Genomic DNA, 21,346 nt, shown 5'->3' with positions numbered 1-21,346 from the left:
GGATAATGATAAGTATAAGATGATATATAGAAATACAAGAAAAGAGCCAACATATTTATGGCACATTTATGATTTAAGACATTTGAAAACTTGAAAGGTTTAGAACCGCCCCAAAAAATATGTGGGAAGAACAAAAACGTGTAGGATAAAAATTTCTAACCATACTGGAAGACAAATAAAAGGACTGAGCAAAGAGTAATGAGATTTTACTGCATCATCTCTCCAGGTCAACAGTTTGCAGTTCTTATTTTTTATGATGGTGCTGTTGTAGAAAGGTGAAATAAAACAGGGAAAAAAAAGCAAAACAAAAATAATTATTGTTACAAGAAATTTAAGTTCTTCTGGCCTGAACTCTAAAACCCCATTAAGTCATTGCATTGAGTGCCTTACAACATCAAACAGCTTTGTTTACTTCCTGGTATCTACTACTGTTCCTGACATCTACATAAATACATCACCTGTCAGTGTTTCTGAGGACTTCTATAGAGTCCTCCAGGATTGACTCAGTGCTCATACCCACAGCAGACGGTCGCCTCCCAGTGGTAGAACCAGAGAGCTGCAGGTCAGCTGGAGTGATTTGCTTCAGATCCCTGCGACACAAACGGACTGGTGTCATCTCCAAACCTTCCCTAGACTCATCTCCTACTCTCCTCCCCAGGGACGGTGTGAGCATTTGGGTGTATTCTGGCATTTTTGTCTTTTTGAGGGTTTGGCGGTTAGAAGAAGAAGAAGGGCACTTGGTTTGGTTTTCATTTCTGTTCATACAGAAATCATTGTGTATCTTTTTGTCCATTTTCTCTGCATTTATTTTTTGGTATGTTGTTACAATATGCGTCCGTGTTTGAACCTCCTCAGGATGAGTTTGGGCTTCATTTGAAGAAATCTGCATCTTTTGCATAGGTTTGTGCTCCTGTGGGCAAGAAGGCTGATCATTAGGCTGCAATGAATCGCTGAAGATCACTCTGAGTTTCTTTTTGAGCTGCCGGCTGGTGCTTTTGTAGAAGTAAAGCTCTTTCTCCAGATGCTGCAGTCTGTCTTGTGTTGCCTGTTCTGCCTCTCCTGGAGCACCCTCTGAACACATATGCAGACATACTGTGAAACCAAGTGTCATAAAACAAATTCAAGTTCAAATCCAGGCTCCACAAATTTCCTCACCTTTAAGTTTCTGCAGCAGCAGCTGGATGTTGTACTGGTGATCTCTGTGTTGCTGGGTGAGCCTGCGATCTGTATCCAAGGCCAGACGCTGCATAGCAGCCTCCATCTCTCTCAACAACATCTTTTGCTCTTCTGCCTGAAGTTCCAGCTCTTCACAGTGCAAATGTAGATGGCGCTCTGTCTCTCGAAGACAAACAACCTAAAAGGATAATAAACTTTCTGATAAAGTGCAGGGGCAGCAAGCTTCCAAACTTCTCTCTCCAGTGCATTCCCAAGCAAGGTGAGAGATGTAATTTCTCCAGCATGTCCTGGATCTGCCCTCCTCCCAGTAGGACATGCCCAAAAACACCTTACCTTAGAGGCACGCAGGAGGCATCCTAGTCAGACACTCGAACCACCCTAATTGCCTCCTTTTGATCTCTTTATATTTTAGGGACACTACGCTACAATACACAACAATGTCAGAGGGAAAACGGCAACAATCACACAACCTACTATGAGAAAGCACTTGGCAGAAGTGGGCAGTAGTGGTGCAATAGTGGTACACCACTGAACCACATGTGAAGAGAAAAAGAGGTGAGTAAACTTATTAAAGTGAGGTGTTCCGGGCATGTCCCACCGGGAGGAGGCCCCGGGGCAGACCCAGGACACGCTGGAGAGATTATATCTCTCGGCTGGCCTGGGAACGCCTTGGAGTTCCCCTGGATAAGCTGGAGGAGGTGGCTGGGGAGAGGGAGGTCTGGGCCTCTCTGCTTAGGCTGCTGACCCCGTGACCCGGCCTTGGATAAAGCGGATGAAGATGGATGGATGGATGAAACAGAAGGAGAAAAAGAGAGCTTTCAGATTCCGTATGAGCACCATAAAATCACTTTTTACAGGTAAATTAACAAGTTTTTATCAAACTCTGAGATGATGGGAAAGAAAAGGAAGAGAATTAATAGAGGATTTGAAGACGGAACAAGATATAGAACTAGAAAGGAGAATGTATATGGATTATATGTAAAGCAGAATATTCCGTATATACATATGTATGCAAGTATTTTACGTTACCTTGTTGAAATATTTCACAAGCAGCTCCAGTGCCTCAGGCAGCGACAGGCCCATAAGTTTTCTGGTGACATAACAGAGTTGGGCGGGTTCAGCGTTTTGTGACTGATGCAAAGAAAAGTTTGTGGCCGACAGCTTCTTCTGTTTGTCCTGGATCGAGCGGTTTTTAAACTCAAGTGCTGCATCCAGAGCTTCGATAGCTTCTTCCACCTGGAGAAGGGAATGCGTCTCCTACATGACGACACACACACACATCACTTCACCTAAACATGTACCAGAAATACATCGTGGTCAAATTTACACCATACACACAACACTCCCTTTGTTCTGACCTCCACAGTGAGCACTTGGTTGTCATTCAGCTGGGCGTCCAGAGCGTCTCTTCTCTCTTTAAGCAAGTCTCTCTCTTTCTCCAGTTCCTTCATGGTAACTCCTGCCTTCCTCCTCTGTAGCTGCTTCTCCAGCGACTCCAACTGCATCGACACGTGCAGCAGGTCCTGACTCAGAGCCTGAAAAACAAATTGATAATAAACCTCCTAATTCTACCATTTATATGTGTCCACCTAATCTTTTACTGTAATTAATAAAGTGACTTGTGATAGTATTTAAATTAAACCATAGCAAACACAGTCTGACCTGACTGGAGCACAGCTTCTTGGTCTCTAATTTGCTTTTCTGTCGCACACACGCCTCCCTGTGAATAAGAACCTCCTTTCTCCTCTTCAGCTCCTCCTCCAGCTCATTCAGCTCTGCTCTCTTCTGAAGAACATGCTCCTCTTCCTCCTCCAGCCAACTACTGCAACACAGCTACAGTGAGAAGGTGAGGGAGGGAGAAGAAGGAAGGAAAAGAGGAAAGGAAGGGGCACAAGGGACAAAAAAGGAGATTGATGAAGACACGACAAAGGTAGACCCTAAAACACTGTAAGAAGTTTAATACCTGAAGTTTCCTAAACTAAACTAAACTAAACTAAACTAAACGCACTGTCCAAATGACTATTTCAGGGGAACAAGAACAATGTTTTACCTGTTCATTTGTGTCCTCTAACTTATACAGTTTATATACAGTTGAAACTCCAGCACTTTGCTCCTGTAAAAACAAACAAAAACAAACAAACAAACCCCCCCCCCCCCCTTATTTGTCATATATTGTTCAAATCTGATATTTCTCTTAATGATAAAACAGTTTTCAGGTGATCACATTATTATATTATTCCTCCATTTTCTGATTAGTTTAAATACATTAAGGTTTTATAAGATAAAGGTCAAACTGCTTTTATGTGAAGATTATAAAGCTGACTCATATTTAAACTTTCGTTAAGCAAAGATAAATATGAAAGTGAGAAAAAGTTAGGCGTATGGATGTTTTTACCATTTTGTAAAACTGTGAAAAAACTCTATTGTTTCTTTTTAAAGTTGATTTTTTTTCTAATTATTAACTATTTTTCCTTGGTATTGCTCATTTTGCCCCATCATGTATTTGGACCAACAAGGCAAAATGCTCACACAAAAACAATTTTAATAAGTTCATCTCTTTTTTTTTTATTGTTGTTTAAAATAATCTGTACAGCTAACCTCATTTTCATTTTGTTGGACTTCTTTGTTATTCTCACTGGTCTCTCTCAGGCTGCTCTGAAGCTGTGCTCTCTGCGCTCTCATGTGCTGCAGGCTGTGATACATCTCCACTCGCAACTCCCGTCTCTGCAGGGAAAGTCTTGCAAAAACGCCGGCTTTTCTGCCGTCCTCAGTTTGCCTGTCACGTGTTTCCAAAGACTGAGTTTCCTTGTCTACCACACAAAAGCACACACTTAGAGATGCATGTACTGTTTAAAATAATAGATAACATGAATAAATTTGTCAGGTTTTCAGTTCAAAAGCCAAATTAATCTAGGGTAGACAAGAATCAGCCTGAGCATTAGAGAAATATACTATCATTACTTGAAAACATGACTCTGAGATGATCAGTGTAGGCAGGTCGTGGATAAGCTTGTGTATAGTAAGTTAATCATTACAATCTTCTTGTCATTGTCATCTTTGAATTTCTAATGATGCTTCTGGAAGCTGCAGGACATTCTGGTTATAAAGCTTTTCATACTTCCTTCGATACACCAATAAATCCAGAGGCTTCAATAGTTCCTCACTTAGCAGAGAGCAGAATACAAAGTATGACATTATCTAAACACACCAGTTTGCTCAAGCTCTTTGATGAGCTCCTCCTTCATGCGCATGTTGATTGACAGATCTCGGATCCTTCTCTCAGTAGCGCTTGCTCTTATTCTTGCTTTCCTCGTAGATCTTTGCTTGAGCTGGTTTTCCTTGATGGCTAGAAAAGAATAGCTGAGAATGTCATAGAAAGGTTCTAAGGCAGAAAGCCATCACTATAAAAAAGGATAAGCCTACAGACAAGTGCAAACCAGAGTGCATGTAAAGTGTACCTGTGGCTCTCTGAGGCTGCTGTAGTCCTGGTTTTCCACCACATGTGTGATTTTCTTCTGCGTTTTTCTCTTTCAGAGCTGATTTTTTCTGCTGATTGGTCCATGTTTGGTTTAAAAAACGCCTGCAGAAATGTCATTCTATTAGTCCACGGACATCGTTTGACATTAACTTTATACTGAGTTTTCTGAATCAAAGCTTGACTTAGTAAATCAAACACCTGAAACATTTCCAAAACACCAATCAGGCCTATATTACACACAGAGGGAAAATTATGAGTATTTACAATACATATGTTATAATACCATATATCAGAGGTGTCAAACATATGGTCTGGGGGCCAGACCATCAATCAGGACAGTCATCTATGAGGTGCTGTAAGGGACATTATTACTGAAATGCTCTCACACACACACACTATTGAAATTTTATCTCTCACACACACTAGTGAAACGCTCTCTCACACACACACTATTGAAATTTTATCTCTCACACACACTAGTGAAACGCTCTCTCACACACACACTATTGAAATTTTATCTCTCACACACAGTAGTGAAACGCTCTCACACACACAGTAGTGAAACGCTCTCACGCACACACTAGTGAAACGCTCTCACACACAAACACTATTGAAATTTTATCTCACACACTAGTGAAACGCTCTCACACACTCCACTGAAACGCTCTCACACACACACTACTGAAACGCACTCACACACTCCACTGAAACGGTCTCACACACACACTACTGAAACGGTCTCACACACACACTACTGAAACGGTCTCACACACACACTAGTGAAACGGTCTCACACACACACTACTGAAACGCACTCACACACTCCACTAAAACGCTCTCACACACTCCACTGAAACGGTCTCACACACACACTACTGAAACGGTCTCACACACACACTACTGAAACGCACTCACACACTCCACTAAAACGTTCTCACACACACTGAAACGCACTCACACACTCCACTAAAACGCTCTCACACACACACTACTGAAACGCACTCACACACTCCACTGAAACGGTCTCACACACTCCACTGAAACGGTCTCACACACACACACACACACACACACACACACACACACACACACACACACACACACACACACACACACACACACTACTGAAACGCTCTCACACACTCCACTGAAACGAGAGGCATTTCCGCTGAACAGGAAGTTGTTTCCTGACAAGGAAACTAATGGAAAAAGTGGTAAATTCCAAAACACTACAAGGATGTCTACTCAGCAACCTGCAAGTACAGCGGTCTCCAACCTTTTTTGCACCACGGACCATTTATGTTCGACAATATTTTCACGGACCGGCCTTTAAGGTGTCATGGATAAATACAATAAAATAAAATCAGTACTGGTACCAAAAAAAAAAGAAAAAAAAGAAGATTTATTCATAACACATGGGAAACCGAGTTAACAATATAAATGATATAAAAATAAAAAAAACAATAAATACCCTGAAAACCATAAATTTCAAACTCGAGCCTCAACTCTTGCGACCCAGTACCAAACGACTCACAGACCGGTACTGGTCCAGGACCTGGGGATTGGGGACGGCTGTGCTAGTAGCCTAAGTGAAGCAGCCGCATTACTTAAGAATATATTAGCTTCTTTGAATCCAGGAATGGATTCAAGTTGCAACACAGAATTCGGCAAGTATGTCCTGTTTCCCCTAAGCTTTTTATATTGGCAACTCAACTGTTAACACTATTAACCACTATTAATCTAATGGTTGGCACCATTAGAATTAAATGGTTAAAATCTTGTCTGTCACAGCCAGACTCTATGTAGTTCCAATCCTTGTTTAATAAAATAGGAGGATTAGACTTCATTTTGAAATGTGATTTTGAGGTAAATAAAATCCCAAGCAAGATATCGAACTTTCCCAAACAGACTTTGCATTTTTGGAAAATGATATTTACCCACAACTTCTCCCCATAATTCAACCTTATGGAATAATAGGGTAATAACACTTAATCAAAAATCAATTTTCAAGAGCGTCTGGTTTAAACAAAAAGATTATATTCATAACAGATTTGTTGGATGATAACGGTGTCATTCTAAGTTACACAGACTGTTCAGAAAAATATTGTCTAAATTGTTCTCAAAGAGAATATAACAAATTTTGTGAACTGGCCCCACTGCCTCTGCTTCATTTGATTAAAAACTTTATGATATACAATAATTTCTCATCAGTGCTCCCAAATTTATTGCTAGGACAATGTCAGCTGTTTGATGAAAACGCAATAATAAATTTATTAGTAGTTTCTTTAAAGACAAAATATTTCATAGTTACGACAGAATGGTTACATGGCATGGTTCTAATATAGTTATTTCAGATACACTGGATAAAGCATACTCGAAATTTATGAAATGGCCTATTCTACCTAAAGTTAAAGAAACACGCTTTAAAGTAATGAACAAAATTAATCCTGTGGCAGAATTTCTAAAAAAGAGATTTGGCTTTGAGGTGGATCAGTGTTCTTTTTGTACTGATGAAAATGAAACCCTAGAACATCTTTTTTTTTCTATGCCCTATCACACAATCTTTTGGTGTGACTTAAAAAATTGGATTTCCCTAAAAATTAATGATGTGCCACCATTTGAATTACATCATATCATTTTTTTTATATGGATCAGAATCAGAATCAGAATCAGAATACTTTATTGATCCCTGGGGGAAATTATTTATCATCGATAAATCGGATCATCGAGCATTGGGTGTCTCAGACATTATTGACATCATCATACTTTTGAGTAAATATATCCATTGTGCTAAATGGAGGAACGCTAAGCCTTCTCTCCCTGGTTTTATTAATGATTTTAAGATATTTTTTTCTTTGCTATAAAAGACAAAAAGCAAATATGCCAAAAAAAAATTAACCAGGATAATGCCTGTCTCCTTCTATTCTAAATTTTGACTTATGCTGAGGCTAATATATTGTTAACTAATGCAGCTGCTACACTTAGGCTACTAGCAGGTTGCTGAGTAGACATCTGTGTAGCCACTTTTTCCTTCAGAGATAAAATTTCAGTAGTGTTTGTGAGAGCGTTTCAGTAATAATGTCCCATACGGCACCTCATAGTGATCTACCAGAACCTTTTCTCTATTTTACACATTTTTTCATGTAGAAAAACAGAGACATGCTATATAAGATATCTCAGGTATTAAATATGTCATTAAATAGCTTTACACAGAAAGCTTCACTCATCCAGACCCACTTAAGATGAAAGTGGGTCTGGATGTGGCCCTCGATGTAAAATGAGTTTGACATCCCAGCGTTATATAGAGATTTGCTTCAATTAAAATCCACTCACACTCTTCAAATAAACACTTTCCGTACAGTTTAATGTCCTTCACTGACAATTGATGAGGCAAATAGATTCATTCATCCAATTCAGGATCACATGGTGACTCCTTATTTCATTATATGTGACAAATGCAGAGGAAGATGATCAAACCAAGAGGGTTACTTTAAAAAGTGCAAAACTTGCTTTAGCTGCCGGTTCAAACCTGCAGAGAAATCGAAAAAAATCTAAAAGAATAAAAAGAGAAACTGAAAAACTTGACATTAGATGTTTTTGCCTTTGTGAGACGTTTGCTTGGCTGCACAAACCAAGTGAAGAGTGGTTTGTTGTCTGAACAGGTCGCTGCCTAGCAGCACAATATGCAGTCATCCTTGACAGCAAAATTGCAGCGTGTCGCTGGATTTTCAAGTACACACAACACACTATCCAGCCCTTTTCCCAAAATTGATATGCAAAGTGCAAAAGCGGCGTGGAATAAATGCAGCAGCATCTGAAGAAAACAACTTTTTACTTCTTCAAAGTCCATCCTCGCACTACACATTTAGCTTAAATTGCCTTAGACATGAATAAATGATTTAATGCCTCAGATTTTTGGGATTGCTTGTTTAGCAGAATACACTAAAAAAGATTCTTCAGCCTCAATAAACATAAAGCAATAGTTGTGAATAAAATGCAGCTTAAATATATAAAATCAAATGTTTATTTATTCAAATAATTAATCATTAGGGATTCTATACCAATCATGTAAATTTCATTTAACCAATAAATTTAGCATATTGCACTGTATTTATGTAACAGAATTACAGAGAAAATTGACATGTAGTTAAATTAGTTAAGTCAGCATTTGGAGTGTAAGTTACTTGAAACTTACTACTTATTTTTGCACAAGTAAGAATGCTGCTCTCACCTAAATCTCGGTCTGCGCATAGATGTGTCATTCTCATCCTCTTCCTCCATCTCTGGTCTGCTATCTTTGCTCTCTGCCTGCTGTTTTAAGAGCGGGCAGTACACGTCCTCTTTTTCCTTGATTTCAGCCAGCAAGAGTTGGCCATGCATCTTAAAAGCTGCCATTACCCTCTCCAGCGTATAGGCTGGTGGACTGGAGTGAATCTAGAAGGCACAGGCACAGATAATAAAAGTCACAAAAAAAACATTATAACAGACCAAACAAAAACAACAAAAACAAAAATAAAAAAACCCACACTTATGGACACCAACCTAACCCACACACTACCCACAGTTACCTACCTTCCTGGGAGGCCTCCACATGCAGCTGTGTGTGATCAGAGGGACACTGTGGGGTCTCTTGTACTCAGACCTCCCCACTTCCACTGTTGCCCCTGAGGCTGTCCCCCGAAAGGTCATGAGTTCGCCACGAAGGCGATCAATCATTATCTGCTGGTTCACCAGTTGTTCTGTCTAAACATTTGCACAGAGGCGCACATTTAAAGAACAAACGATAACACAGCAGACATGCCTTAAATTCATCTTTTAATTTTTTTTCCCGTAAATAAAATATACTGATTTCTGCATCACAGAGCAGCTCTTTATTGCAGTGTTCTCCTCCTCACCTGTATACGTAATCGCTGCTTTTCTTCCTCTAACGACATAAGGTGAGTTTTCCTCTCTTGAAGGAGTTTCTCGAGTTCCTCCTTTACCCGTCTCAGTTCTGCATCTTTCTGCTCCAACAGTTGCTCGTCTATGTGGAGAGCTTCCTAAGCATACAAAAGAGAAACTGGATAGGATAGCAAGCCTATAAAATTGTACAGCTTGGCTTTTGTTTATGTAAACAGTTCCATTTGAGCCATGCTGCATTTGTTCACATCACCTTATCAAAAGCTCTCAGAGGATAAGATATTCCAGACGAAATGTTGACAACTTGTAACGGAAACAAAGGAATAACCAATGATATACCAATGGCTTCACTTCTTTCTACAGCCTCAAATCTAAACGGGATGCAGTCATTCTTAGTTTACATTAGATATGTCAGTGGTTTTAAAAAAAAAAATCCATATTAGACTTCAGTTCTTTAACGGCAATTCCATCAGCAGTTTGAATGCTTTCAGTCTGAATACGCTTCTCCTATTCTGAATAACAGGTATCTATGAGGGTACAGTAATATATATAAGACACCAAGCTCATTTACATGCCTTTGTTGTTGTTTAATGTGACAGGCATGTCCACATGTTGGAGACACTAGCCATCTTTTAGGCTTCAAGGTAAGCAAATAAAAATCTCTGAGGTTTTTTGTGTTACTTTTATCAATTGCTTGTAATCAAAGTTTTTGCGATCTCTTCATGGCAACATCCCTTTTAAAGTCTTTTATAGTTACCTGGCATTTTTTAAGCTCTTCTCTGAGGTTTAATGGAGCAAAATGGTCTCCCTCCTCCTTTGAACACTCCATACGAGTTGGAGGTGAATAACTGACAGCTCTGAGTCTCTCTTGCCAATCCTCCAGCCGCTCCCTGAAAGAAGGACTTGGAGAGGGGCCAGAGATATTCTCAAGCAGAGCAGCAGCTTCCTCTGCCAACAGACGGTACTGTGACGTTTCCTCTCGGCTTGCTGTCCTATCTGGTTCAGATACTTCGGTCTGACAGTATGCATTGATGTCACTTCCCTCTTCATATCTCTGACCAGTCTTTGCTTTTTCTGTTTCCACCTCTCTCTCCTTCCCTTTCAACAGCTCTCTCAGTGTCTCTACTTCATACTCCAGCTCCCCTAGTCGAGCATCACTGGGGTGCCAGGTTGTAGTAGGGCATGATTTAACCTCTGTTTGATCCGGTGTTTCTCCTGGACGGTTCTGAACGGATCGGGCCGTGGATGCAAACTGCAGGACGCTCAGGGTGTCAGCTACAAAGTGGTCGGAGGGGCTTACACACGCCACCATTAGCGTGTGGACGCTGCCTCCTAATGAGTCACGAAGGAGTCGAGTTATCTTGGCATCACGATATGGTACGTGTGCACTGCAGGAGTTGTTAGTGTGCCGATTTCGACTTAGCTCTGAAAGTGCACGGATAACGTTGCCCAGCGCAAACAAGCCTGTGTTGATATGAGCAGACTCTTTCAGTTGTGTCCCGGTGTTCCCAGTTTTTCCAGCACGTTCCAAGCCTGCCAGGTCAACCAGACAGAGCTTAGAGGAGCGGACAGACTTAAAGGAAGAGTTCTTGCTGTTGTGGCAGGATAACATGACCTGAAGGGTGAGGATGGTATGAGAGCGACTAGAGCGCTCGTTCATTCCAGTGGTGCCGGTGTGCCGGAAAATATTTCCCATCTCTACATTGTTGAGCAGCTCCTCTGCTGAGGTGATAACAACCTCATTGGCTCCCACCACCACTGGAATCACACAAAGAGACTTTTTAGTCAATGAAACAAGACTGTTGCTTCCCCTGTAGGCAGACATTCACACAAAATGCCTAATCTCACTGGATCATTTATCATTCACTCATTAAATGTGCTGAAAACTATATTACATATTATTACAAGTAGGTGCACCGCAGAGTCGCTGACTGTAAATGATTACACAGTATATAATATCTTTCGCAGTACTTGTGATTTCTCCAGTGCGCTCTCTCAAACTTTTTATCCTGAAATACATACATGTTAATAACATCACAATCGGTCTATCAGTCGGATGAAACTCAGATGGATGGTCAAAAATATAGGATACTGTTTGTCATCTCTGAAAGTGTATGGTTTCTACTTTTTTATTTCCACTCTGAATATTAAAATATATGTAAAGTAAAGGTAGAAAAAGTTGATTACCCGTGTTTCCCCTCTCATCTTCCCTGATACGAAGCTCTTTGTGGGTGGTCTGCAGCTGCAATAGGTCTCTTAGTTCCTCCCTGTAGACCTCAATGTAGGACACCTTCACTGTGACATCCACAACATCACTTTCCTTCCTCTTCTCCGCCAGGTATAGGAACAGATCCTGGGCTGCGTGGTCAATAATTCCCCCCTCTTCATCTATGGAAGGTTTTGGAAAAAGAGAATTACAGTTATGAAGTTAGAAAGTTCAGATGATTAATGGGCCTTGGAGAGCACAAACAAAACTCCTAAAACTGCTGTGTTTAAAGACTCAAGTCCACAGATGTTGGTTTTTCCACATTAAATAAACAACCCCCTGAACCCCTTAGTTCCCTTTTTCCTACAATCCATGAACTCATCAGTCACTTATCAGTCAGAGTGGTTAAGCTCTGTGTTGGAGCTTAACCAATTTTTTTGGTTAAACTTCACATTACCTCGGCTCCTTCTGCCCAGTGTGTACGTCTTGCCTGATCCGGTCTGCCCGTAACAAAAAACGGTTGCATTTTCACCGTCGACCAAACGCTCCACCAGGCTTTGGACGCAGGACTCGTACACCTCATCCTGGCTGACTGATGGTCCAAACGCGTTGTCAAAGGTGAAGAGTCGGTCCTCACCCACCATCACCTGTCCGGTCCCCGGCACTACACGCACACACACCCTGTGGTCGTGGAGGACTTCTTTGGGGAGCAGAGGCCGGATACGGACCGCCACCCGCACACACCCTTCGCTCATGACGTCCTGATGTCTTTAATGGAGCTCTTTAACTTGTTTATCTCGATAGTAACAAGACTCAATAAACACAAATTCACCGTAACACCTGGTCACTTTTTTTCGGGCAATCGCTTGTCGCGCTCTTGTTAAACTTTGTGACATCTCGTTTGTTGTCGGTCCTCGGTTGCCCGGGAAACCGCTGCCGCCGCCGTTATGAAACCGGAAGTGGGATGTTCAAGAGTACTCGTGGAAGTCGGCGCCGTTAAGGCGACAGCGCCATCAGGAGTCTGAGATTTACTTGATTTATAGATTTGTTAGGTCTTTTTAAGATATGATGACTTTCATTTGCCATACAGCGAAACCGATCATATGAGACAACCAACCAATTGTTATTTAACTCTATTTTTAAGACGACCGGACTTCTTTAAGTTTGCGAAGAGGTTTGAGCTCTTACTCAAGTCTTCTCCAATTCGAAAGATTTCAGTTTCTACTTTACAAAGGTATAGAGCAGTTTTATTTACACAGGCATTTGCTTAGTGGTTAGTATGAGTGTATAGTTTAATTTTTTTGTCTGGTCATTCTGGATAAATACGTATTCTTTTAGATGTACAAGAATTCTGAAACAGAAATGTTTCCATGTTCAAAGGTATAGTGTGGTGAAACAGGCCATGTCTGTCCTGGGATAAAGTGGAGGAGTGCACAGAAGCTGTTTACAAGAGGGGAACGAGCACACTCGTTTCCTAAGGAAGCTGAGATCCTTCAATGTGTGCAGCAAAATGTTGGAGCTTTTCCTACAGTTTGTTGTGCTCAGCGCAGCTTACCTCACTGTGGTCTGCTGGAGGAGCAGCATCGGAGTTGGTGACACCAACAGACTGCATAAACTGATCAGGACGGCAGGCTCTGTGATTGGCTGCAAGTTGGACACTATTCTAGCTGTGGTGGAGAGGAGATCACTGCACAAACTGTGCGATGGGTCATGGGTAATCCTGACCACCTTCTGCATCACTTACTGGACAACAGCAGAGCACCCCATCTAACAAACTCAGCTGGCACGAAGAAAATACATGAAATCTATTATACCACACGCTGTCATCCTAATAATACAGTATACCTTTCAGGCAGACTGCATCTGCTAGATAATTTATTATTATTTCAAATTTTAGCTTAAGCCTCTCAATATTCAGCTTAACACAATATCTGTACTCCTTCATTATGCAGACTGCAGAAATCTCTCATCTGAGGAAGGTTTCCATCTTTCATCACATTTTTGCTATATTCAGTGCAGGCTGTCACTTTTTTCTGTTCCCTTTTCAAAGAGGAGCAGAAAGCAAGATGCCTCTATATAACTTGTATTAAATAATATTTCACTGAAAAGAGAAATGACCAAAGGCTTTATGTTACCAAGAAAAAAAAGAGAGAAGTAAAAAGAGCTGCATGTTAACATCGGGCTTATCCATTTGCACTCATGAAATGCATAATACTGACTACACTGAATTTAAAAAACACTCTGATTACACTCCTTTTAAAAAAGAAAGACAGTATCAAAAACCAAAGTACTCTAATCCTCCTCCAGTTTGATGAATATCATTTATTGTTAGACTGTTATATACTTGCAGAGCATACGCAGATTGGCATAATATGATCATTTTCTCCACATCGAGAGGTTTGTGAGAAAATATGACCGACATATTTGAGACCGGAAATGAACAGCAGTGCCCACTCAGAAAGACACGCTGCATTAACACTTCACAGCTGTTTCCACTGCAGCCAAAGAGAAGTCTGTTTGTATGTACAGTGGGGCAAAAAAGTATTTAGTCAGCCACCGATTGTGCAAGTTCCCCCACTTAAAATGATGACAGAGGTCAGTAATTTGCACCAGAGGTACACTTCAACTGTGAGAGACAGAATGTGAAAAAAAAATCCATGAATTCACATGGTAGGATTTGTAAAGAATTTATTCGTAAATCAGGGTGGAAAATAAGTATTTGGTCACCTCAAACATGGAAAATCTCTGGCTCTCACAGACCTGTAACGTCTTCTGTAAGAAGCTTTTCTGTCCCCCACTCGTTACCTGTATGAATGGCACCTGTTTGAACTCATCATCTGTATAAAAGACACCTGTCCACAGCCTCAAACAGTCAGACTCCAAACTCCGCCATGGCCAAGACCAAAGAGCTTTCGAAGGACACCAGGAAAAGTATTGTAGACCTGCACCAGACTGGGAAGAGTGAATCTACAATAGGCAAGCAGCTTGGTGTGAAAAAATCAACTGTGGGAGCAATCATCAGAAAATGGAAGACATACAAGACCACTGATAATCTCCCTCGATCTGGGGCTCCACGCAAGATCTCATCCCGTGGGGTCAAAATGATCATGAGAACGGTGAGCAAAGATCCCAGAACCACACGGGGGGACCTGGTGAATGACCTCCAGAGAGCTGGGACCAAAGTAACAAAGGTCACCATCAGTAACACACTACAACGGCAGGGAATCAAATCCCGCAGTGCCAGACGTGTTCCGCTGCTGAAGCCAGTGCATGTCCAGGCCCGTCTGAAGTTTGCCAGAGAGCACATGGATGATACAGCAGAGGATTGGGAGAATGTCATGTGGTCAGATGAAACCAAAGTAGAACTTTTTGGTATAAACTCAACTCGTCGTGTTTGGAGAAAGAAGAATCCTGAGTTACATCCCAAGAACACCATACCTACTGTGAAGCATGGGGGTGGAAACATCATGCTATGGGGCTGTTTTTCTGCCAAGGGGACAGGACGACTGATCCGTGTTAAGGACAGAATGAATGGGGCCATGTATCGTGAGATTTTGAGCCAAAACCTCCTTCCATCAGTGAGAACTTTGAAGATGAAACGAGGCTGGGTCTTCCAACATGACAATGATCCAAAACACACCGCCCGGGCAACAAAGGAGTGGCTCCGTAAGAAGCATTTGAAAGTCCTGGAGTGGCCTAGCCAGTCTCCAGACCTCAACCCCATAGAAAATCTGTGGCGGGAGTTGAAAGTCCGTGTTGCTCGGCGACAGCCCCAAAACATCACTGCTCTCGAGAAGATCTGCATGGAGGAATGGGCCAAAATACCAGCTACTGTGTGTGCAAACCTGGTAAAGACCTATAGTAAACATTTGACCTCTGTTATTGCCAACAAAGGTTATGTTACAAAGTATTGAGTTGTATTTTTGTTATTGACCAAATACTTATTTTCCACCCTGATTTACAAATAAATTCTTTACAAATCCTACCATGTGGATTCATGGATTTTTTTTTCACATTCTGTCTCTCACAGTTGAAGTGTACCTCTGGTGCAAATTACTGACCTCTGTCATCATTTTAGGTGGGGGAACTTGCACAATCGGTGGCTGACTAAATACTTTTTTGCCCCACTGTATACCTGGCACAGTGATGTGCTTGGCTTCAGCCCAGCGAGCGGCAGACTGAGAAGTGCAGCCTCCTGTATGTACGGCTGCCAGCCAGCTCATCAATAGTAAATACAGCGTGTGTGGTGTATGGGAATGTGGGCCATCTCTTTGTGGTGCTGCTTGGCGTAAGGCCACAGGTAAAAGTCGATGATAACCGAGTTCACACTGCAGGGTTGTCCATCTCTCTCCTGCACCAGCTTGTGGAGACGGTCTTTGATCAGCTTCACGCACCAAATGGAACAACCTCGGATCTCTACTTCTCTCCGGTCTCCTGAAGACAGAAGCTCACCTGAAAACAATTATATCTCGTGATTTGAAATATTATCTTCAGCAAGAGAAACAAGTGCATAGACACACTACTGTCTCACCGTTCTTCAACGCCTGCATCAGCGTATCAGAGTATCGTAGAGCTCCTAAGTAGACAAGCGCCTGAGGAACCCTGTAGTCAGCAAACATGGTGAGCCAATCCATGTTAATGATGTCACCCTGTCCTCTGGCCGCCATGAGGCCCCAGTAATCTGCCACAAGAATCTGGGCTCGCTTGTAGAATGAAATCCTTTTACCCTTACGCAACCAAGAAAGTGACAAAATATCAACATCGTATTTGTCCTTAGGCCACAAATATTTATAATTTGGCAGGTGTTCTTACACAAATATAAAATTAAAGAAATAACGTCAAAGAGTATAATGCTCTCCTCTGACTGTGTAATAAACTGACAGCATCAGTGTTGCTGCACTGTATTTGACCAGGAGGTGGAACTCTCACATCACAATTTATTTTAAATTCTCCAAATGCATATATTTGATCACATATATTTCATATATGCATTTAATATGTATTATGCATTGTGCATAATCTATAAAGCAATATACAGGCTGTATCATTAGGCTGAAAACTCAAAGTATCTGCACAGTTATGTATTTATGCTCCGTACTAATAAAAAGATCAGTTTTCCAAATATTTGGGGAAATTACAGTTTTATGCTTGCTCACTGTGACCTATTCAACCATAAGTGATTGTATTAGTATCTAAAAACCTGTAAATAAGTTAATCATTCCAACCCTTTCCTCTTGTACCAACTTGACATTTCTGAAAAGCCAAACTAGTGCAGCAAATAGAGGGCGTCTCTTTTATTTTTTGCACATTCCCAATTAGAAGAGGTTCCTAATTTGTACAATGATCCTGCTAAACTCTCACCTCATATGTAGCCTCATCCCTGTACGAGGGGATCTTCTGCACAATGAGCTCCACCATCTTCTGGGCGTCGTTTCCGGCTTGGCTGATAAAACTGCGGAAGCTTCCACCATGTTCCAGCAGCACACGGCCGCCTTCTGTCAGCACCTTGTTAAAAAGATTCAGCAGGTGGCTTCTTTAAATGTAACAGGCAGAAAGCGCCACAATTTAAATTTGTGTTTATAAATGTAACAAAACTAACAGACTCAATAATTAATTGAACCATAAAATCACTTTTCTTGCTTAATATCAAAATAAAATTTGACATTTCATACAAAGAAAGGCAGAAAAATGTGCCAAATATGAATATATGTACCATGATGTTGAATAGAGGAATGTAAAACCTTGTTTATTTCTAAAAGAAAAAGTCACTGTTGCTTTAAAAAGCACTCCTTTCATTTTGTAAATGCTGAGACTGCCCTGACTGAAAAGACAGCTTTTAGATTTAAAGAAAGTAAAAAAGCAAAGTAAAATCAAAACTGAAGCATTACTGAAATCCATATATTGACCAATTGAATCATTATTTGAATATCGTATTAATATCAGAACCTGGTGACGCTCCCGCAGCATCGGCATGGGTGTTTCATTGTCTGACCGAAGGACACGTCCCAACTCCTCCACGTTCATCTGAGAGAAATACTTTGGATCAGTAATAGGTACACCTGTGGAGTGTGGAGAAGAGAAGGTGCTAGGTGGATTAATCTTAAAACAGGAGCTACCCTCGGTGTGCAATAATAAGAATATAACTTGACAGTGGCCATTGCTCACAATAGACTCAAAATACATAATTTGCTCTGATCTCACGCTGTCAACCCCCCACCCCGAGATTCACACTGGAGCCAAACTACCTGTGCTTTTCTGAGAAAATCTCTTGTAATTATAAAGGCCATGGCGACCACACACTGAGAGCTATTCCATATGAGACATAATTGATTCATATCCGGAGTCATTCATGCTAATTATAAATGATGCACAGGCACATGCAGAGCTACAAGCAATTTCCCAGCAGTCGTAGTTCAAATAAAGGGCACAAACACGATAATGGGTAATAACAAAACTGCACAGAATAGAGGGACAATCAAAATATACATTTTGTTCTCCAGAGACTAGGATTAAAACACCTAAAATTATGTATGAAGTAAAGGTAAGAGCATGGTTGTAACTTTGCTGCAAACAGTCACAGCGGCAAACAATTTATAAATCTGACATTTCCATCCTTCATGTTTATGCTCATCAAGGATTGTTACATTTCTGGCTTTCTATGTATAATGCTGAAGAGTCTTTACCTTAAAATAGAAAGTGCTGTGAGTTGCCTACTGCTATTTTCTATAAGTCTGTATAATATAGTAACTAAGTGGATGTACAGGTATGTACTCTTACCTTCTTCCATGGCTCTGGTGATGGCAGCACACAGGGTCATGTAGCCTGTGTATGTGGTGCCTTTATAAGTCACCTCACATTGCTGGGTTTCTTCCTCTGGCCAAAAGGAAAAGTTCATGGTGTCTACTACAAATACCCAGTTCAATGCCTGCAGTGGTAAATTGCACAAATTATTAAGAAAGTATACAAAAAAAAGGAAAGAAAAGTGAATATACTGTAACACACTGTCCAAAAGAGACAGGGTTTCTCCACTGAGGTTTTAAAAATTTGTATTAAATTAGTGTTTTAGTCAATATTTTAAAAACCTGTACCCATACAAAATACAATCAAAGACCACTGCAGCTACTGTCTTTTTGATTAATTCTGGATGTCAGTAGATACAATCATTTCATAAATCCTTCATTGTGTCCAGACAACAGTTGAAAACCTTAATACTTTATATTTATGGTAATATAAAACAGAGTAAAGCAACACATATTCACAATCTCACCACCTGATTAGCTGCAACTATTAAATAAACCCCCCTTAAAACCTTTTTTCTTTTCTTTTTTAAATTTCACAATAATAACCACTAAGTTATTATGGCTAGGTACAAGGACCGGACTTAAATGAAGTGAAAAAGCAGCCAATGCCCAAAGACAGCTTAAAAGGGAATGTCTCAAGAGCACTTCAAAAATTATAAGAAAATATGGCTCCCTGGAAGCAAAATATAAAGAAATGAGGGGTGACTCAAGACTTCGGCATAGCACTATAGTCAGGGCTGCACATAAGTGGTCCGCAGGTGCGCATTCGCCTTCAAAATAAAAAAAACGCGCACCAGATAAGAAGTTGCAACGCGCGTTTGCGTACATAAGATTTTCTGGAGGAGGACAGACGTTTGTTTAGAACTCTTAAAAATGTCGAAGAAGCTCCTTTAAGCAATTACTTTGGTTTTCCTCCACCTCCAACGAAATGTCAGAAGGAGTCCGAACCGCAAAAGAAGCGCGTATTCTCGGAAAAGTGGTTGCAGGAGGTGAGCTGGCTTCAAACAAATGATGAACGCACAGAGATGTGGTGCACAATGTGCCGTGAAAATCCCACTCTAGCGGAAAAAAACAGTGCCTTTTATATGGACGCAAACGCGCATTGCAACTTCTTATCTGGTGCGCGTCTTTTATTTTGACAGTGAATGCGCACCTGCGGACCACTTATGTGCACCCCTGACTATAGCAGATATAATGCTTGGTCTAACTTATATATAGGTATAACCAAGGGAAAAACTAGGGAACACACGGAGGTCGACATCTGGAGGGAAAACTGATGAACCGCCAAAGACAGAGACAGTAGATAGGGATATTCAGGACTGATAGAAAACCAGAAACTGGTGGAAAAAAAATGATGAAAATGATGGAAGAAAATCTTCTGAAAGGTTTTCAGAAGGACTGAAGAACTATTGCTTAAAACCATTTTAAAACATTGCAAGAAACTCTGGCTCCTTGGAAGCAAAACATAAAGAAATGAAGGATGGCTCAGCACTTTTGCACAATACTGTATACTATGAAGAATCTTTTCATAGCCTGGGTACTAGTACACTCCCCTGGTCAGATGTGGGTGCTGGGGCCAATGGATTTGCTTTCTTCCAGCCACTGGCTGTCAGCTCGTCACTGTGTTGGAGACCGTAAAGCATCTCCGCCACCTTCTGCACTCCTTCATCCTCGACAAACACATCCCGACTCTGCTCTGCTATGAACTGGCCAGACTCTCCTGGTAACAGAGGCTCCATGATGGAGACTGTAAGGAGCAGAAATTAAAACAAGCATGCATAGTATGAATGCACTCCTCTGTGGAAATAAGAAGAGTCCACGAATGTAAGTGTGGGGATAAACACAACTATCTTTAATATATGCAAAGACTAGAGCTGATGAAACATGTATGGATTGAGTAAGTCCTTTACAAACTAAAGATTCATTATTTGAAATAATAAAAATAATGACCAAAAAATGGATGCAGATTATAAAAAAAGAACAAAAATCGTCTAATAACATTCTCCACAATGAAGTGCTTTGGGCCAACATTTAAAAGAAACGTGGATTTATTTTGAAGGTTCAGGTATTCATCCTGTGTAAGCACTTCAAACATAAAAGCGACGCATGTCTGACCGACGTCACTCCTATTCCTTTTCCCTAAAAGAAGACAATTACACCCCTCCAGGAGTTCTCAAGTATCTGATGACTGTGCGTTAATGTTCGCAGTGACGCACAGCTCCGGTTGCCTGCTGAATGAACCCCATTTTCTACTCCTCTCCTCAGTGAACATGATTTGCCTCTCACTTATATGTTTCATTCATTTTTAAGGCTTAATTATTTGTTATGCAGGCCAATTTTACGCCATCGCGTTTATTTGAGAAACCTGTAGGTGCAAAGTGCAACTACCGGAGCACGCACGCGGTCTCTGGAGTTTCACGACCATTAAGGACATTTCTGAGCGTATACAGTCATCGTCATTAAATAATAAAAACTGTGTTCTAATATAAACGCAGTGGGCAGCAGTACTTTTTTTTATTCCTGTGCAAGCTATTGCTACTCACCGACGAAAGCACGACACCCGCGCTCTACTGTTCCCACTACCTGGTTTCCAGCTATTGACCAATCAGAGCCTCGCTTGTGGCCTTAGCTGGTTAGTGAACCAATCACAAGAAGCTAAGAGAGGAAACAACAAAGCAACGTCCGTTCCAACTGCCTGCTGGTGTAAAAATGTCTCAAATATGGTGGCATAAATCTCATGGTTTGAGGGGATTTGAGGTAAATGACTGTAATAACACCACATGAGGA

At 41.0% G+C, this 21,346-nt stretch overlaps 2 protein-coding genes across 4 annotated transcripts; both read right to left on the bottom strand.

Moving 5' to 3' along the window:
- Positions 1-2: 2 nt before the first annotated feature.
- Positions 3-13,925, bottom strand: LOC146657558 (kinesin-like protein KIF27). Of its 3 annotated transcripts, none has more exons than XM_085425727.1 (15): positions 12,217-13,925; positions 11,741-11,941; positions 10,311-11,311; positions 9,550-9,693; positions 9,227-9,397; positions 8,886-9,088; positions 4,635-4,756; positions 4,385-4,522; positions 3,775-3,986; positions 3,227-3,289; positions 2,839-3,009; positions 2,535-2,711; positions 2,206-2,433; positions 1,156-1,354; positions 3-1,071 (listed from the first exon to the last, which is right to left on the bottom strand). In XM_085425727.1, exons 1-15 carry the CDS (start codon positions 12,512-12,514, stop codon positions 455-457), a joined length of 3,945 nt encoding a protein of 1,314 aa, XP_085281853.1. In that variant the 5' UTR covers positions 12,515-13,925; the 3' UTR covers positions 3-454. The 3 variants fall into 3 exon arrangements, with proteins under 3 accessions (XP_085281853.1, XP_085281856.1, XP_085281855.1); XM_085425730.1 differs by having other exon boundaries at positions 9,227-9,332; positions 9,551-9,693; XM_085425729.1 differs by lacking the exon at positions 3,227-3,289.
- Positions 13,926-14,061: 136 nt separating this feature from the next.
- qng1 (Q-nucleotide N-glycosylase 1) lies at positions 14,062-21,155 on the bottom strand. The gene is made up of 7 exons (XM_085425731.1): positions 21,103-21,155; positions 20,116-20,306; positions 18,537-18,687; positions 17,706-17,818; positions 17,121-17,264; positions 16,291-16,486; positions 14,062-16,211 (listed from the first exon to the last, which is right to left on the bottom strand). Exons 2-7 carry the CDS (start codon positions 20,296-20,298, stop codon positions 15,982-15,984), a joined length of 1,017 nt encoding a protein of 338 aa, XP_085281857.1. The 5' UTR covers positions 20,299-20,306; positions 21,103-21,155; the 3' UTR covers positions 14,062-15,981.
- Positions 21,156-21,346: the final 191 nt, after the last annotated feature.

Source organism: Rhamphochromis longiceps, linkage group LG12 (genome assembly GCF_057381845.1).
Source record: "Rhamphochromis longiceps isolate RC_006_pf linkage group LG12, R_longiceps_female_GT1.1, whole genome shotgun sequence".
In the NCBI taxonomy this organism is placed as follows: Eukaryota; Metazoa; Chordata; class Actinopteri; order Cichliformes; family Cichlidae; genus Rhamphochromis; species Rhamphochromis longiceps.
This window is presented reverse-complemented; position numbering and strand designations above follow the sequence as displayed.

Excerpts from the sequence above, each read along its gene's own strand:
- LOC146657558 (XM_085425727.1), bottom strand. The coding sequence starts at position 12,514 with ATGAGCGAAGGGTGTGTGCGGGTGGCGGTCCGTATCCGGCCTCTGCTC. Across the intron at positions 11,312-11,740 it reads AGATGAGAGGGGAAACACGG|TGGTGGTGGGAGCCAATGAG; the intron begins GTAATCAACTTT and ends GTGTGATTCCAG. Across the intron at positions 3,010-3,226 it reads TAGAGGACACAAATGAACAG|CTGTGTTGCAGTAGTTGGCT; the intron begins GTAAAACATTGT and ends TTCTCACTGTAG.
- qng1 (XM_085425731.1), bottom strand. The coding sequence starts at position 20,298 with ATGGAGCCTCTGTTACCAGGAGAGTCTGGCCAGTTCATAGCAGAGCAG. Across the intron at positions 17,819-18,536 it reads CACCAGAGCCATGGAAGAAG|GTGTACCTATTACTGATCCA; the intron begins GTAAGAGTACAT and ends CACACTCCACAG. Across the intron at positions 16,212-16,290 it reads GATGCAGGCGTTGAAGAACG|GTGAGCTTCTGTCTTCAGGA; the intron begins GTGAGACAGTAG and ends AATTGTTTTCAG.